Consider the following 17,740-nt stretch of genomic DNA (forward strand, 5'->3'; position numbering starts at 1 on the left):
ATTTGCTGCTCAGAAATATTTATTGATAATATCAGAGGTAAAATAATTTTGTGGAAAGCATGATACTTTTTACTTTATTATTATAATTTTTTTTTAATGAACACAGTTTAAAAGAACAGCATTTATTTGATTCAGATTACTATTTCATTTGTAATGGTGTATTAGTGTATAAAACCATAAATTGCATGATTAGTTCACATATACTGTATATATTTAGTAGTGTGATTTAGTGTGATATAGCACCACCCAGTGGAAATGCTATCCAAGTCCAAAGTTTTACCCAAGACTTTTCCACAGTTGGAGCCAGGAGACGTTGTTAAGAAATATTTTGTTTATTCCTCAGGCTTTATCCCTGAAGTAAATGCAAATAAAAATAATACAGTCTTTCTCTATGACCTTAACTTACTCTAACTGCAATTAAGCTCTTAACATTTTATTGCAGTAAGGCTTAAAATAGTAGTTGAACATTCTTGCTCACATTCGCAAATGGATTCCTTTGATGCCATTTCTACATTTTGGCCTTCAGGATTGGCTCCTTAGCATAAAAGGACCTTCTGAAGCTTTGGATATTCTGATATAATATTTAAAGCATTAAATAAACATAAGTTGTCATGAAATCATTGCAAACTAATGTATATATTAAAAAATCTTTAAATGACCTTTATATGAACCATTGTGAATAAATAACTATGCCCAATAAAATATTTCAAAGCTTAACATAAGTAAACAAGAATATTGAGATTTTTAGTTGTTTAGACTTATTTTAACGCTTGTATTGTTTTATTTTCAATTATTTTTAGTCATTTTGACTTTTAAAAGTTGTGGCCTCACTAGTTGAGAACTGATATAATGGTTCATCTCTAGACTTTATAAAAATGAGCAATGTGCTTGTGTCATTATTCAGACTTGGAATTTGAACTTAACCTTCAATTTACTATAGTAAACACAAACATTTTAGAAAAGTTCAAAAGAGCTAAGATTTACAATTCTGTTCTATTTTCCCAATTATGAACTTAAGGACATGTTTCCTGTTTTCAGGTGTAATAAATCCTCCTCCCTCCCTCTGTGTTTATGTGTATTTTAGTATGTTAGTGGACGTCTGTGAACATACCTCTCACTGTGATGATGAGAAGCCAGGCAGGGACGCTCCAGGCATTTCCTTCATTTTTGTGTTTGTAATGGTTTGGATTCCTGTGCATTAGGTTAAGTTTTAAATTAAATACTGAATATACATTCTCAAGCAAATGTTTGAGTTTTATCTAATGTTATAGGCCTACCTCCAATGCTGCGTCTCCAAGGGAAAAATGATTGTCTTTAAAGCACTTCTGCTGTCAAACCTTGGTTATACCCACACAATAGTAGACTACTGTGGTAATACTCTGGAATGTTTTGTTTTATGTAGCCTACATTAAGTCCCCCAAAACTACTCAAGGTTGTAGACACTACTATTTTGAGTCAAGACTGACAATGATCTCCAAATGACCTTCCCTGTTAATCTATTTTTCTAGTTTGAATTGACAGCACAAGCTCGTCAGGAGCGCGCAAACAAATGCGGTCTCTGTTTTCTCTCACACAAACACACAACCTGGGTAATCAACATAATCTCGAAGTCTCCTCTCTCCCCTTAACTTTTAACCGCTTCCGTCCCATTCCCTCTTTAAAAAGATACCTAATCGTAATCATATGTTTGCACGTTGCTGTGTTTTCAACAGCCTGTAGGCGAGCTCGCGCGCGTTCACAGACACACACGAACGCGCCCAGTTGTGCGGTCAGTTTCAGTGACGGACTGAGGGATGAACTAGAGTCCTCGTTGGTCTTTTTTAAGAGAGATACAAAAACTGCTAATAATCATTGTAATACACAGTGTTTGACTAGCTTAAGTATCGTCCACGTTATATTGTATTAGGCTATAATGTATATATGTTAACCTTTCTTTATGGAATTAACTGTGGCAACGGATTCCTTCCTGGAATGTTTTGGCTCCGAAAATGCGTCATTTTGTGTATCTTTTCTTATTTATTTGCCTTCCAGGTAAGATGATTAATTTCACTAATGATTTATTTCATTAATATTTAAATACTGAACACATTTTTAAACGTTTTGCTGACTTATAGCTTACATTAGACAGGTTTCTTCAGAAAATTATTTAGAAATTTTTATTTTATATTGTTGTAAACGTTTATTTTGCGATTAATCTACGTCATATTATTTTAAAATGTATAAGTTAGCTCTACTGAATCTGTCACCTCAGCATCAGCATATAAACCAGTCAAAGGTAACTTCCCACGGGATCACCATGTTTTGAGACGTGCCATAGTATAGACATTTTAATGTGGTCATTAGCCCATGAACATTTCCTGTTTGGTATCAATCAGGTTCAATCATAACTTAATGTTAAAGCAGCTATCATAACATTATTTATCAATATGTGACTCTTTTTGAATTCTCAGAAGCTATAGAAATGAAAAATGTAAAACAACAAATACATTGGGACCATTGTTTTTGTTGACATCCCTCAAAATAGTTTATAGTATGGTGTTCCTAGAAGTAAGCCATGTAAATATCATGGTACATAACTATCAATAGCATGGTATTTATCAGAATACTATAAAAAGTAGTTCTGGTATTAGATGTTAAACAATGCTGAAAAATTATACATTGTTCTGACATTACTGACCTAACTTTCAGGTGAAAACTGTAATGCATCTTAATTTATTAAAGGCAGATATGACAGTAATGATGTTTCTCTGCAGGTAACACTCTGTTGAACTTGAGCCAAGACTGTGGAGGTAAAGTTCTTGGAGAGCATAGTGGCTCAGTCCGGTACTCTTTACACCCAAGCAGACCTTTATTTGACAGAATTACCAACGACAGCAAAGAAAAACAGTTGGATATTACGTGCACTTGGATTATCGATGCACATGAAAATCAGACTGTTTGGATAGATGTTATTTCTGTTGGGAAGGGGGCTCGTATTGGGATTGCATTTGGGAATGGAGATACAGTGTTCTACGAAAAAGAGGAGCAGGAGATATTTTCTGGCACTGGGAGAACAGTTGTTGAATGGAGCTTAAAAAGGACCGACAAAACATTTGCCACATTACATCTGAGTAAGTGTAAAGAAGTCACTTGCATGCCTGTGTAATGCCAATATCATTGATTTAAAGATAATATGATGGGAATTTCATGTTTGTGGACATGTACTGTATTAAACCTTTACAGTGCTCAGCATATATGAGTACATACTATGTTGAAAATTTATATTTTTATCAATTTCTCAGTGAATATAGGTAATATATATTGGTGCATTTGAACAAAACAGATTTATTAAACATATATGTTTATTAAAATAATATTTTAGTCACAGAACATCTTTAGAAATGAAAGATAATACATTTAAATTCATGCAAAAATAGCAAAAAAAATTACAAACTTCAACATTTCAACAAAATTGTATATATTTTTTTGTTTCTCTTGATTTTTTGTTATTTCTGTAAATTTTATTTAATATCTTTCCCTAACATATAAATTTGGGCTAATGTCTGAACCATTATTGTAAGTTTTTTTGTTATATTAACTCCAGTTTTTGCTTCCGTACTGACTAAATTAATGTATATGCACAAATATAATATTGTAAAGCTTCCTATATAAAATATTCATTTAAATGATTTGTGTGTGTGTGTGTGTGTGTGTGTGGAGGGGGGGGTACTTATATATGCTGAACACTGTATATACATGCTAAGAATAATGGTCTTACCATGGTATTTTGAACATGGACATGATATACCTTAACATATACAGTCAAGCCCAAAATTCATTACACCCCTGGATCATTCTGACTTAATAACATTACTTTCATTCAACCAGCAAGTGTTTTGACCTGTAAGGACACAGGCTTCTCCTGAAAGATAATAAGGCAATGTACAAGAGGCATCGTTGTTGAAAAAATATTTCTCTGCTTTTATTTACATTTGAAGTTAAATTTTGTCAGGGGTATGAATAATTTCAGGCTTGACTGTATGTAAATATCATAGTTGATGAAATTCAGTATACACAGACAATTTCAAAGGAGTATTAGCATCAGAATAAACAGCAAAAATCAGTCCAAGGCACTCAAAAAAAGTGCAAAACATATTTAAAATCCTTTATTGACATGGCTATTCCTTAAAACTGCACCTACAGTACATGTTTTGCCTTCATCAGGGTAACCAGTAAGTGCTAGGCAAGTGTTTGCTGAAACATGTAGGTGCAGTTTTAGGGATTGCAATGTCAATAAAGGCTTTTTAATTTTTTTCCACATTTTTCGAGTGCCTTGGACTGACTTTTGCTGTTTATTCTGATGAATCCCTTGCCCAAAGAGTACCAACACATTATTTAAGCTACCCCTGAGCACTTTTTGTTGGATTTTGGAGTATTAGCATCACTATACCATAACACTACAACAGTTTTTGTAAGGGCATGGATGGAACTGTACCATCTTGCTAAGTGGTACCATGGTATGTACAAAAACAATGGTAAAAAACTATGCTGTAGACACATAAAAACAAAACAGATTAAATATTAGTTAAACATTTTCACTTTATACTGGGTACCGTTATTTACGCAAAAAAAATCTAAAGTTTCACTGTAAAAAATGCTGGGTTCCACATAATTCTTAGTTTCTTTATTCATCTGGGGTTGCCACAGCGGAATGAACCGCCATCTTATCCAGTATATGTTTTACACAGCGGATGCCCTTCCAGCTGCAACCCAGTACTGAGAAACATCCATACACTCTGACATGCACACACGTACACTAAAGCCAATTTAGTTTATTCAATTCACCTTATGAATGTCTTTGGTCTTTGGGGAAACCGGAGCACCCGGAGGAAACCCACGCCAATACGGGGAGAACATGCAAACTCCACAAAGAAATGCTAACTGGCCCAACTGGGACTCGAACCAGCAACCTTCTTACTGTCAGTGCTAACCACTGAGCCACCGTGTTGCCCAAGCATAAGTGACTTGTTTCAAAAACAACTTTCAAACAGTAGTTTATGTAAAAAGTGTGAACAATAACCTATGAGGGTGTCGTATGTTTATTTTCCTCCCCTTAGTGTTGGAATCTTGTGTCTTGAATTATCTCATAATTCCTGTTTCCATTCACCCTTGTGTGTGTGTGTTTTTCTCAGGATGGAACACGTCAGAGGAGAATCAGACTTCTGTTTTGATCCCTTACACCCACTCCGAAGCTGACCCGGTTTCTCCCTCTCCTAGTCCTTCAAGCGATGTAACCTACACCCCTGACATTCCAGTGAACAGCAATGAAACCCCCAAAACACACACTGTCGAGGGCAGGAGTACAAGGCAGGGCGGAGGTGTGTCTGACCTGGCCGATAAGCACAGACCACTCTATCCGCAGGAAACCACCAACAATGGACAGGAAACGGCTGGAGTCTGGATCTCTGACCTCGCGTTCACTGGCACACATTCTTATTCTGATACACACACCAGCTCTGGCCTTGACGCACATAAGGACACGCTTGAAGTATTGTCCGATGAACCTTCTTTGGCTCAGTCGTCCACTAAAAACCAATCGCCATTGCTTTCTGCACAAACTACGCTCAGATCGGCAACTCCCAATGCTGCAAATACAACCACTCTTTTAGAGACAAATGACGTTGCGTTCACCAAATTGCACAGAGGAAGTTCACAACCCACACACACATATGCATTTACCGAAATCCAGTCCAAAACAGCTAAAAGAGGTGATCTAAGTTCATTATTTCCTACTTCCAGCTATATGACGGTAAGTCCACGAAATATTGAGCCGTTCAACCAAACATCCACACAGACAGATTTCATTAGTGACATTGCTACCAAAGATAAACCTACAACAAGGACAGGGTTAAATAGGGATGTGTTCACGATATCCGAGAAGATCGGGACGACTCAATTTCATCAAGCTTTCTGGAGTTCAAACACAATTACAGGTGACAGCCAATCTGTACCTTCAGAATCAGACAGGACCGATCGCTCTTCAAGGTCAACAAATCCCAATCAAACAATCAATGAGGATTTAGTTATGACTACTAGCACACTTGCTACAGTATCAAGATTTCCAAACCAAACCAAACCGTTTCCTGATAGCGACATGACTGAATACTCAGGTTACTCCGCATCTCCACCAATAAATGTTACCACTCACATTGAACCAACAACTTCAAGTAGTACACTTGCAACTTCTGAAGCATTAACCACCCAAAATTTGCACACTGTCCAAAGTCACCATACAAGCGCTCAAGAAACCAGCTCTGCATCTGCGCCTGTCTTTGTCCTGACATCTCACAACAATAACAAAATCAGTGCATTCACCACTTACTCCACTACAGGCCTGACCCCGACTGAGAGCACAAGTACACCAGAGGTGGATGAAGGGTTTTCAACATCTAGAAGAGATTGCCTTGGTCTTGGATGCACCTCGGATTTACCATCTACCATGCAAAGAGAAAAAGAAATCCCCATAACCAGCCCTCCATCGAGTTCTGCAAGTCCTCAGATGATTCCTAACATGACTTCTGATGTCTCTTCTAATGATCACACTACAGTAAGATTTGAGAATCACACTAATGTGAAGCAATCGGACACGACCCCATCACAGGTCCGGAATATCAACACAAAATCGAGTATGCATACTGAATTATACACATCTACACCACAGTATTTACAGCCATCTTCCAAAACCACGCAGAGCCATGTGGGATTTTCTGATGTAACGGATATCAATGAGATGACTAGTGGTCAAATGGAAAGTACAAGCCAATCAAGTACTAGTGCGACAAGTTCAAAGACAACTCTTAGCATATCTCAATTTAATACTGAATCATCAGAAAACCCGAATGGTTTTACTTCATCTTATCACTTCACAACTCCCTCCGTCTTTCAGGTCAGTAAAACTGATCATACTATTCAACCCAGTACCACTGATAGCATGACCACTCCACACTGGGAAACCAGTCAGACTTCAGTGGTTCACACGTCTTCAGTAACCATCCCACAGATGAATCCACACACCACGACCACAGAAACAACTTCAGTCCGGGTTCATAAGCAGCCTCAACCCAGCACTTTTAGACCTCTCCAACATACGACCACAAGCTCTTATATTAGTCACACAAAAGCACGCAAAATACCTACACAAACAGTTAGCCATTCTACTGCATCCAGCTTTGACAAGAAGTGGCCACATGGACGCCATTATTTCATAGTGGAGGACCAGCCAGTGATCTTTAAGGGTGAGAAACAGCTCTGCCACTTGTCTTTTTGAGGCTCCGCTGCAATTTTGCACATTTCAAAATTTAAGTTTTCCTGTTGTTTTTTCTTCTTTTTTTCAGAAAAAACATTTCAAGTGCTCCTACAAATCTTCCTAGAAGAAGATTATGTGCCTAGTGTGAGACTTCTTGAGGTGAAACTATTTAAATGACATATTACTGTTCAAAAGTTTGACCCAATTGGTGTTCATTCGAGGGTCATAATGTGTATCACATGTAAAACATATGAAACGTGTGAATTTCATATGAAAGAAACACAATCGAGTCAAAAAGATTTTAACATAATCCACTGATTTTTTCCAAAGGGAGGAGTTTTACATGCTTACTAAGACTGCATTTATTTGATCAGAAATACAGCAAAATTGTAAAATTATGAACATTATTACAGTTTACTATTATTACAATTTACTAACTGTGCTCTATTTTACAAAGTAATTTAATGTCATTTATACCTGTGATAGCAAAGCTGTCATCACACCAGTCTTGACTTCTCCAGGCATCTCCGATAGAAACTTCAGATAATGATAATAAAATATTAAATGTCTTTTCTTTACTGTCAGTTTAAGGCATCTTTGTTGAATACTGATTTCATGAAAATGACCAGTAGTGTATGTGTATACCAGAGATTCCTAAACTTGGTCCTGGAGGGCCAGTCTCCTGCAGATTTTAGCTCCAACTTGCCTCAACACACCTGCAAGGATGTTTCTAGAAAGCCTCGCTTGATTAGCTAGCCTAGGTGTGTCTGGTTGGGGTTGGAACTAAACTTTCCAGGACACTAGCCCTCCTGGTCCGAGTTTGAGAACCTCTGGTGTGCACACATGAAGACAGCAGATGATTGATATCATATGATAAACATTCTCTCCTGCAGGTGGAGACATTTCTGCGGAAAGTTGCTGGGTTTCAGAATCAACATGTAACCTGGCACAGGTAAAGAGCTTCACTAGCCAATTCTCAATTCACAGTGTTTTAGAATAAAAAATGATTGTGAGAACCAGACTTTTGATTGATTTTCTGATGGTACCTTTATCAGTGGTCCAGTTCTCCAGACAGTGGTTCAGTTCCAAACAATGCAAGCGCTGTCCTGGCTGGGAAGGGCGGAGTCTCTGTTACAGGAGGCGGAGTTAAACCCACTGCCGAAGAAAGGATTATTTGTGGGTGGAGTTAGAGTGAAGAATATCACAGAGGGAGGTGAGTGTCGGTTTTAGATTTCTATTCCATACAGTTAAAAAAAACATTTAGTATGTATCTACAGTGCTCAGCGTATATAAGTACATAATATATATAATATAAATATATAATACAATATTATATTTGTGCATATACATTAGGTTAGTAAGTACTGAAGCAAAATCTGGAGCTTATGTAACAAAATAACCCGCGGTCATGGATGCCCTTCCAGCTGGAACCCAGTACTGGGAAACATCCATACACACTTGCAAACACACACTCCAATTTTGTTTACCAAATTCAATTATAACGCATGTCTTTGAACTGTGGGTTGGAAACCGGAGCACCCGAAGGAAACCCACACGAACACTGGGAGAACATGCAAACTCCACACAGAAACGCCAACTGGCCCAGCCGGTACTTGAACCAGTGACCTTCTTGCTGTGAGGCGACAGTGCTACCCACTGAGCCACCCTGCTGCCTTGTTTTTTGTTCAATAGAAGGAAAAAAATCAAAGGTTTACAACCACTTGTGTGTAAGTAAATGGTGTGGAAATGTACATTTTTGCATGAACTGTCACTTTTTAGTACCACTTTCTTCCTCTCTCTCAGGTTTGCAGACAGATGCTTGTGAATGGTTGCTTGAATGTCCGTCTGGGTTCCAGTGTGTCTCCTCCAAGGGAAATGCCACATGTACATCTGTGTGTCACTCAGAATACTGTAAACATCAGGGCATCTGTGTTCACCGCCTCGGGCAGCAGCCTATCTGCCAGTAAGATATATTGCACAACAGATTTTTGACTTGCGGCAAAAAGCCTGGTCTATGTTAGTCAGGAACTGCCCATTCAAACAAGAAACCATCTGACCAATAGGTACAGCTTGTAAATAGCACTGGTTAAAGTCCTGCTGAAATAACCAAGCGGTCTCTTTCTGAAGGTGTCCTGTTGGGGAGGATTACTGGTTTATGGGCCAGCGCTGTGACCTACGCATGACCCGGCCGCGTCTGGTTGGCGTGTGTTTTGGGGTACTAGTTGCTGTCGCAGCAGTCATGGCTCTTCTGTCATATCTCGCTGTGCGCCGGTTTAAAAGGATGCTAATGCAAGCCAAAGTGGAGCAAACACGTAGCAGGTATGACATGTGCAATGATTTCAATGGAACACTCCACTTTATTTTTAGTAAATAGGCTCATTTTACAACTCCCCTGGAGTTAAACAGTTGAGTTTTACCATTTTTTAATCCATTCAGCCGATCACCGGGTCTGGTGGGAGCTTTAGCTTAGCATAAATCATTGAATCAGATTAGACCATTAGCATCTGGCTCAAATAATTTATTTAAAGCTTGACTATTGTGTAATAAGACCGGTGGAAAAAGAAAAGTTGATATATTCTAGATCAGTAAGTTTAGGCATAATGATACGCAGTTCTTGAAAATAGTCCCCAGCTAAATAACTAGATTATAGGGCTGCATATCATTGCGCCTGCTGTAGCCATGGTATGGTGACAAAGTTCCTCGAACTTTTTATTTTCCATAGGTCTTAGTGCACGATGTAACTACAGAAGAGTAAATCTTTAAATAGGACAATTATCAAAACTTTTATTTGAATGTTGGGAGCAAGATGCTAATAGTCTAATCCACTTCAATGATTTATGCTAAGCTAAGCTAAAACTGCTCCTGGAAGATTCGGCGATGGACTGAACAGATTAAAAAATGGCCAACTCTTTAACTCTAGGGGAGTTGTAAAGTGAGCCTATTTTTTAAAAAAGTGGACACACACACACACACACACACACACACACACACACACACACACACACACACACACACACACACACACATCTGCCTGTTTTTGTTATTGGAAACAGTTTGCAGGAAACCATCACATTATGGGTTTATGATAACAGCACTAGAATGGAGGGAATAGGTTGTGTGATCACACACAGACACACTACTGTAAATTAATTTTACTAACAATCCTTTGTGCTTTGTGTGTGTGTTCTGTGTGTGTGTGTGTGTGTGTGTATGTGTGGATACAGTTATTGCAGATTTAATCACTTTGATGAGCTTTCGGCTCGTTTTTGGGGAAGGTCCTGGCCTGGCTCTGAGGACTCGCTGGATAACCCTGGCTTCACCCGCTCAGATGAACTGCTTCATCTAAGGGCTCTCGACCGCACCTGCTGTTACCATGACGACACTCTATCGGTGGTGTCCACATACCATGGTAGCAGAGCACACCTCAACACTGTATATCCCCATGGGTACAGTATGATTTTTGGCATATTATTGAATAAACAATGGTGCTTGCCCTTTATTTTACACTATGTGCACTTACCTAAGAAAGTACTGGGTTATATAAAGTAACTACATTGATTAAGGTTAGGATGAGGAGTAGGTTTAAGATCAATGACCAGTTACTGCCCAGTTTATGTAATGAGTGTAAGTGCATGGGATATACAGGCAAAACAGAACTATAAATTGCCACCAACCAATGGTTTGCCATGTTATTTGGAACTACTGTTTCAGAAGTTTGGCATCTTTAATTTTTAAAAATGTTTTTGAAAGACATTTATAATGCTGGAGAGGACTTTTAGGCCCAATCCCAATTCTATCCTAATCCTAATTCTATCCCAATTCGCCTTTTGCCTTTCCCCTACCCTCGTTTTGCGATTTTATGTGAAGGGTTCGGGGTGTCCCAATTCTTTTTAGCTTGAAGGCGTAGGGCTAAGGGGAAGGCCTAGATAGCTCTTGAAATGGAGATTTTTCAGGACCACACTCGAAACCAAGGGGTAAGAAAATTTCCCAGAATACACCATCTACAACAGCAGCATGGCTGCACACGGAGGTCAGGAGATGCACAAATTAGTATTTTTTGTCGTTATTACGAAATATTATGAAAAAAAGCACATGTTTTAATACATTCATAACCGCTTTCGTGTTTGATCGTCACCGTCAAAAAAAACAAAAAAACTATAAGTTTCGCTAAATTTCGCCATCTATAATTCATACCCACACAGCAAAATATCTCTGGCCCAGCTCTGGCCCACACAATCAGGTTGTTCTTGGCCCACATGCCGCAGTGAATTACGGTACATGACTGGACCAAGTCTGGCTTCCAGACAAGGACCAAACATGGACCATATCTGGGCCAAGTCTCAGCCAAGTTACTAACCCATAACTGAGCCTGAACTGGGTCAGATATGTTGGTGTGTCACAACCACAATGAAATTGATAAACCCATGAATCCTTGCGCTTTAGGCGTGCTTTTCTTCGAAGCGACCTGATTGGTAGAATTTTTTTTTCTCTATTTGAAGATAAAAATGTATTTTAAATGTGGGTCAAGAAAGACCAAACTCACATGGCCCACATATCATCATCTGGGACAAATACTACATTTGAAATCTGGCCCAAGTATTGTGTGCCACCTTAAAGATGGTGCCACCTCTGCCAAACCAGGGTTATATTTGGCCCACATGCTGTATGCCAGTACCGGATGAATGCCTGCTGTGCCAGATTTATGCCAAATCTAGGCCAGAATTCTTTGCTACCTGGGTAATAAAAACTCCTGTATAGCAGTCCCACAACATACTTTCATATCTGAAACTCGATGACACTCGAATACCCTGTCAGAAAAGTCTAGTGGCTGGGAATTTCCTTTGTACAGTGTCTGCTATAATGTTAATGTTGTTTTCGTGTGTTTACAGATTAATATGCCACAGTGTAAATACACAGTAAAGTTACGTGCTTATCGCCACATTAGATCATTATGACAACATGATATTGTTGCCTTTAGAGATTTCCCTGAAGATAAATACCAAAAAAAAAAAAAGCAATGGGAATAACTACAGCAGTTGCGATCATCCATCTCAAATGTAGTAAGAGATATGACATATGACATGTGCAGGTGCTGTAGTGCTGTCCCATTTCTTAGGGGTAAATTTTGAAGTCCCTCCTCCCCTTCACACTCAAGGGCAATTTCAGGGGTCAAGGGGAAGGAGTAGGGATACAAAATAGAATTGGGATTGGGCCTTATTTAATAAAAAATTGTAAAAAGGGTTTTTTGTAAGGTACAATTTAAAGCTTTTCAAAATATTAAAAATGTAGTTATTCCTGCGATGGCGAAGCTGAATTTTTTGCCTCATTTCTCCAATCTTAACAGTGACAAGTAGCTGATTTCTGCCATTTTGTATTACTATGTTTGAAAACAGATTTAGTTTTTAATATTTCTATTGAATGATTTTAAAAGAACAGCAGTTATTTTATTTTTTCTAACATATTTTGTAAGATCCTAATTGTTGTTTCTGTCACTTTTTGATTTAATGCATCACCCTAAGCATTCATTTCTAAACATAAAACCCAAACACTGATACAGTACTGTATTTAGCAGATTTTTTACATGTGTTTGGCTTCCAGTTCTCAGTATGGCTGGGATCTCAGCAACTGCAGCCTGGCGGATGGTGTTGTGGATTCTGGGAAGGCTAGTGACCTGTCAGTGTGTAGCTGGCCGATTGAGCCAATTCAGTGGACACCATTCCCTTTACTGCAGCAGCTCTCCAGAAATACCACCACGGTAAGAAAAATACATGCAAACATTTCATCAATATATTGCTGTAAATGAATAAAATATAACTGTTCTTCACATCCAGGTCAAAGCATCTCGTCCTCGCTCTTACTGTGAAGGCATGGAGCTGGTGGACTTAGAGAAGAGCTGGACTGCTTAATGGACACTCCCAGTGTGAGAATATTACATCTTCTTAAGAAACATCATTGTTGTGCCAAACCATAATAAAATCTCAATTTACTGAAAAAAAGGCTTTTGAGATTTGCTTTCAGCATGAACTGAAAAATGTTCAAGAGGTTGGCGTCAGTAAGGATTCATATGTAATTAATGAATACTTTTATTTGGAAAGGATAAATTAAATCATCATAAGTGACAGTTGAAACATGTACACTCACCGGCCACTTAATTAGGTATACCAATCCAACTGCTTGTTAATGCAAATTTCTAATCAGCCAATCACATGGCAGGAACTCAATGCATTTATGGATGTAGACATGGTCAAGACGATCTGCTGCAGTTCAAACCGAGCATCAGAATAGGGAGAAAAGGCAATTTAAGTGACTTTGAACGTGGCATGTTTGTTGGTGCCAGACGGGCTGGTCTGAGTATTTCAGAAACTGCTGATCTACAGGGATTTTCACGCACAACCATCTCTAGAGTTTACAGAGAATGGTCAGACAAAGAGACTTGTATCAATAGTTCAGGCTGGTGGTGGTTTAATGGTAAGGGGGATCTTTTCTTGGCACAATTTGGTTCCATTAGTACCAACTGAGCCTTATGTCAACGCCACAGCCTACCTAAGTATTGTTGCTGACCATGTCCATCCCTTTATGACCACAGTATACCCATCTTCTAATGGCTACTTCCAGTAGAATAACGCACCATGTCATAAAGCATAAATCATCTCATACTGGTTTCTTGAACATGACGATGAGTTCACTGTACTAAAATGGCCTCCACAGTCACCAGATTTCAATCCAGTAGAGCGCCTTTGGGATGTGGTGGAACGGGAGATTCGCATCATGGATGTGCAGCTGACAAATCTGCACCAACTGTGTGATGCTATCATGTCAATATGGACCAAAATCTCTGAGGAATATTTCCAGTACCTTGTTGAATCTACGCCACAAAGGATTAAGGCAGCTCTGAAGTCAAAAGGGGGTCCAACCCGGTACTAGTAAGGTGTACCTAATAAAGTGGCCAGTGAGTGTATAAGGATTTCTATTTCAAATATGTGTGGTGAAAATTCAGCTTTGCCAGCACAGGACTGAAAAATGACTGAACTGCATTCAAGCTGTAGTAATATTTGACAATGTTTCTGAGTATCTGTATTTGACATTAATATTGCTTCCAGTTTTTGCATAGCAATATCAATGGATGTGTAAAATTCAGTTGGAATAAAATGTGGTACTTATTATATAACACATTGTTTGTCATATTAAAAGATTAAAATGAACAAATAATAGTTTTGAAGTAGATTTTTCATTTGACAGGACAAACCTGTGTCAGGCAACTTATATTTATGCATTCTGATTGGCTGACAAGGATCAGTCTAGTCATGTGTGACCTAAACACACTAATGTCACCCAGTTCTGTCCTCATTGAGCGAAATAAAATCAATCCATTTAACCACTGCAGCTCCAGGCCAGCTGTCCTACCAGTTTTAGAGTCAGTTCATTTGTATACAAATAGTCTGTTATACCACCAAATCCACATAAAATACTAAAATATTAATATCAGCACTGAAAAATCCCCCTTCACAGTTAATAATTTGCATCAATATTACCAAGCATTGGCACATATTATCAATTTAAAAATATTTATTTGCCTGTTTTGTATTTCTATCACAAAAGGAAACACAATGAGCCAGACATATATATATATATATATATATATATATATATATATATATATATATATATATATATATATATATATATATACATCTGTTCTGTCTGGTTCTCGAATCTGATTGGCTGATAGCCGTGAGATATTAAAGTAATATCAGCACTATACAGCCCTTGTGTATTACTCCGCCCCCACACGAGTGGCAAGCAGAGGACTACAGTGTGACAAATATTGCTGCTGTTGAACAACATAATGTACTTTTGAGGCTTTTTAGGTGAGAATGTAGTTGTTTAGATTGCAACTATGTAGTTTATTTACTGTAAAAGGATAGTGCCTATTTTAAATATTCATTATTTCGGAGATTCATTGCGTTGGTGGCCAGCCTGCCATACTGAGCAGAGCAAAGACGATTGACGTTCCACCACAAGATGGCGACAGAGACCGCATATTACGAAAAACAGCATTTTTTTCCGCATGTTTCAAACTACAGCTGAACAAAATCATACAGAGCAGGTAAATTAGATTCTAAGTTGATCTCTCCCTTTTATATTTTGTAGTGCTGTATTTATACCATAGTAATCTGGTAGTGTTTGCTTTGCTCTGGCTTTTTTCAGGGTTAATTATTGTGAAATCCCAGTTGCAACAGAAAAATACTGGAAAATCTCTGTAGACTAATGGCATTTCATGCCGTTCAGGCTTCTAATCTTAAAATATAAGCAAAATCCCCTGCTTTGTCATCATTTTAGACATTACGCTAGAGAATCATTCAAATAGCTCTAAAGTGACATTGGTGAATTAGACATCGGTTTCTGCTGCAGACAGGGAGAAATGGCGGAAGAAAGTAGTTCCTCTTACAAAAGGAATTTTGAGACTCTCCGTGTTTGATTTTCTTTTTTATATACACGATTATGCCATTGAACTGTTGTATTAACGCAATATCACACTCGTAGCCATGCGATATGGCTGTATATCATCACTAGTGGGACACCAAGGCACTCGGCCTGCAGCCTTAAGCCAATGCATGCCTCCCACTCAAATCATCTTCAAACGTCATTACTTACATTTTAGTACTGGATAGAATTTACAGACATGAGAATAATGCAGCATGTTTTTAGAAAAGCTGTAAAGTAGACTATAGATTTATATAGATCTAGAGATGATGGACCCTTTTCAGACTTCACACTTAGTTACTTTTTATAGTAATGCCCAAATCTTTTTGTGTTTTCAATTTCTCCAATAGCAAAAGAAATAATCCATGATTAAATGTCTTAACGTGTCAAATTAATTACAACTTAATGTCATTCCCTCATGCGTTGACAGAAACACAACAGATTTAACTCCATTTCTGTAAGTTTATTTCAAGGTGACAGAACATATAGTGTTATAAATATAAACAAATTATCTGTATCTGTGATTTTAAAGGGATAGTTCACTCAAAAATGAACCACATTTACTCAATCTTCACTTGTCACACACCTGTTTGTGCTTCCTTTTATCCGTTGAACACAAAAGAAGATATTTTGAAAAATGTTGGACACTGGAAGCCATTGACTTCCATTCTGTGCATGTCAATGACTACCAATATCCAACATTATTCAAAATATCTTCTTTTGTGTTAAAAAAAAATTTAAAACAGGATTGAAACCACTTAAGGGGTGAACTAACCCTTTAATAACTGCAAACAAATCATCCGAGTCTATGAAAAGGGTCCATACTGAGAACACTGTACTTTACTGCTCAATGTGGCCGTTGTGAGTATTGCATCCAAAATAGATTGAAGGACAAGGCAGCTTGTTCATTTCTGCACAGTGACAGCAGAGGGCATTAAAAAGCACCATTTTGTTTCAGCGTCAATCCTCTTCTTTAGAGCTAAAAGCAAACAATATGCACATATTCAGTAAAAGAAAATAGCTAATCTTTACTCAGACCTTTCATAGAGTATCATATACTGTAGCAGCAGAGGCCTTAAAGGGATAGCTCACCCCTAAAAATGAAAATGTGCTGTTATCTTACTCTCAGGCCATTCAAGGTGTACTGTAGGTGACTTCTTATCTTCAGCAAAATATTCAGCATTATTTTGGTTACACTTTACAATTTCATAATTCTGATCGATACTTGTACAGCATTTAATAATCATAGTTCAATATTTATCCATGCAATATTAACATCCAAATTCATGCTTGATAACATTAGTTAATGCACCGTGAGTTAACATGAACTAAGAATGAACGACTGTATTTCCATTAGCTAACATGAACAAATACTGCAATAAATGTATGGTTCATTCTTTGGTCATGTTAGTGAATGCATAAACTAATACAACCTTATTGTAAAATGCTACCAATACATTTTTTTTATCTGAAATTATAAAATCATTTATCTGGGATTTATAAAATCACCTTTAGGCAAACCTAAATTAATACCTGTGGCTCTTGACGACACATTGAGTTCTTATTAGGTTTTTATTATCATTTAGCCTATTATTTAGGATTAAAGGTGCAGTAGGTGATCTGCCAAAATGCAAACCGGTTAGCATAATATCTTTGAAACACAGTCCTAGGCTGAATAAAGCCACGCCACCTGAAATCACGAACATGAACATTAAAGATGACATTAGACAACCTACTACTGGTTCATGTCATTTGCCAGTTAAAAAACTTTATAGTACTTTCTAATACTGAATGAAAAACAGTATTAATTTTACACCTTACAATAGAAACAGTCGAGTTTAACTATTCTTGAATCCATTCAGTTGATCTCCAAATCTGGCAGTCGCACTTTTATTTTAGTTTACTTTGATCATTGAATTGGATTAGACCATTAGCATCTCGCTAATCTGCAGCAGGCGCAATGATATTATG

The 17,740-nt window shown here is 37.8% G+C and overlaps 1 protein-coding gene across 1 annotated transcript; it reads left to right on the forward strand.

Annotated features, from left to right (window-relative positions):
* Positions 1 to 1,726: 1,726 nt before the first annotated feature.
* On the forward strand, positions 1,727 to 13,281 carry si:ch211-14k19.8 (mucin-5AC). Its single transcript, XM_056462604.1, has 11 exons — positions 1,727 to 2,031; positions 2,754 to 3,110; positions 5,172 to 7,274; positions 7,374 to 7,444; positions 8,179 to 8,237; positions 8,341 to 8,498; positions 9,089 to 9,248; positions 9,413 to 9,604; positions 10,510 to 10,731; positions 12,884 to 13,040; positions 13,117 to 13,281. The coding sequence occupies exons 1-11, from the start codon at positions 1,989 to 1,991 to the stop codon at positions 13,189 to 13,191; spliced, it is 3,597 nt and encodes a 1,198-aa protein (XP_056318579.1). The 5' UTR covers positions 1,727 to 1,988; the 3' UTR covers positions 13,192 to 13,281.
* The last annotated feature ends 4,459 nt before the right edge of the window (positions 13,282 to 17,740 follow it).

This window comes from Danio aesculapii, chromosome 1 (assembly GCF_903798145.1).
Source record: "Danio aesculapii chromosome 1, fDanAes4.1, whole genome shotgun sequence".
In the NCBI taxonomy this organism is placed as follows: domain Eukaryota; kingdom Metazoa; phylum Chordata; class Actinopteri; order Cypriniformes; family Danionidae; genus Danio; species Danio aesculapii.

Excerpts from the sequence above, each read along its gene's own strand:
- si:ch211-14k19.8 (XM_056462604.1), top strand. The coding sequence starts at position 1,989 with ATGCGTCATTTTGTGTATCTTTTCTTATTTATTTGCCTTCCAG. Across the intron at positions 7,445-8,178 it reads CTAGTGTGAGACTTCTTGAG|GTGGAGACATTTCTGCGGAA; the intron begins GTGAAACTATTT and ends TCTCTCCTGCAG. Across the intron at positions 9,249-9,412 it reads GGGCAGCAGCCTATCTGCCA|GTGTCCTGTTGGGGAGGATT; the intron begins GTAAGATATATT and ends CTCTTTCTGAAG.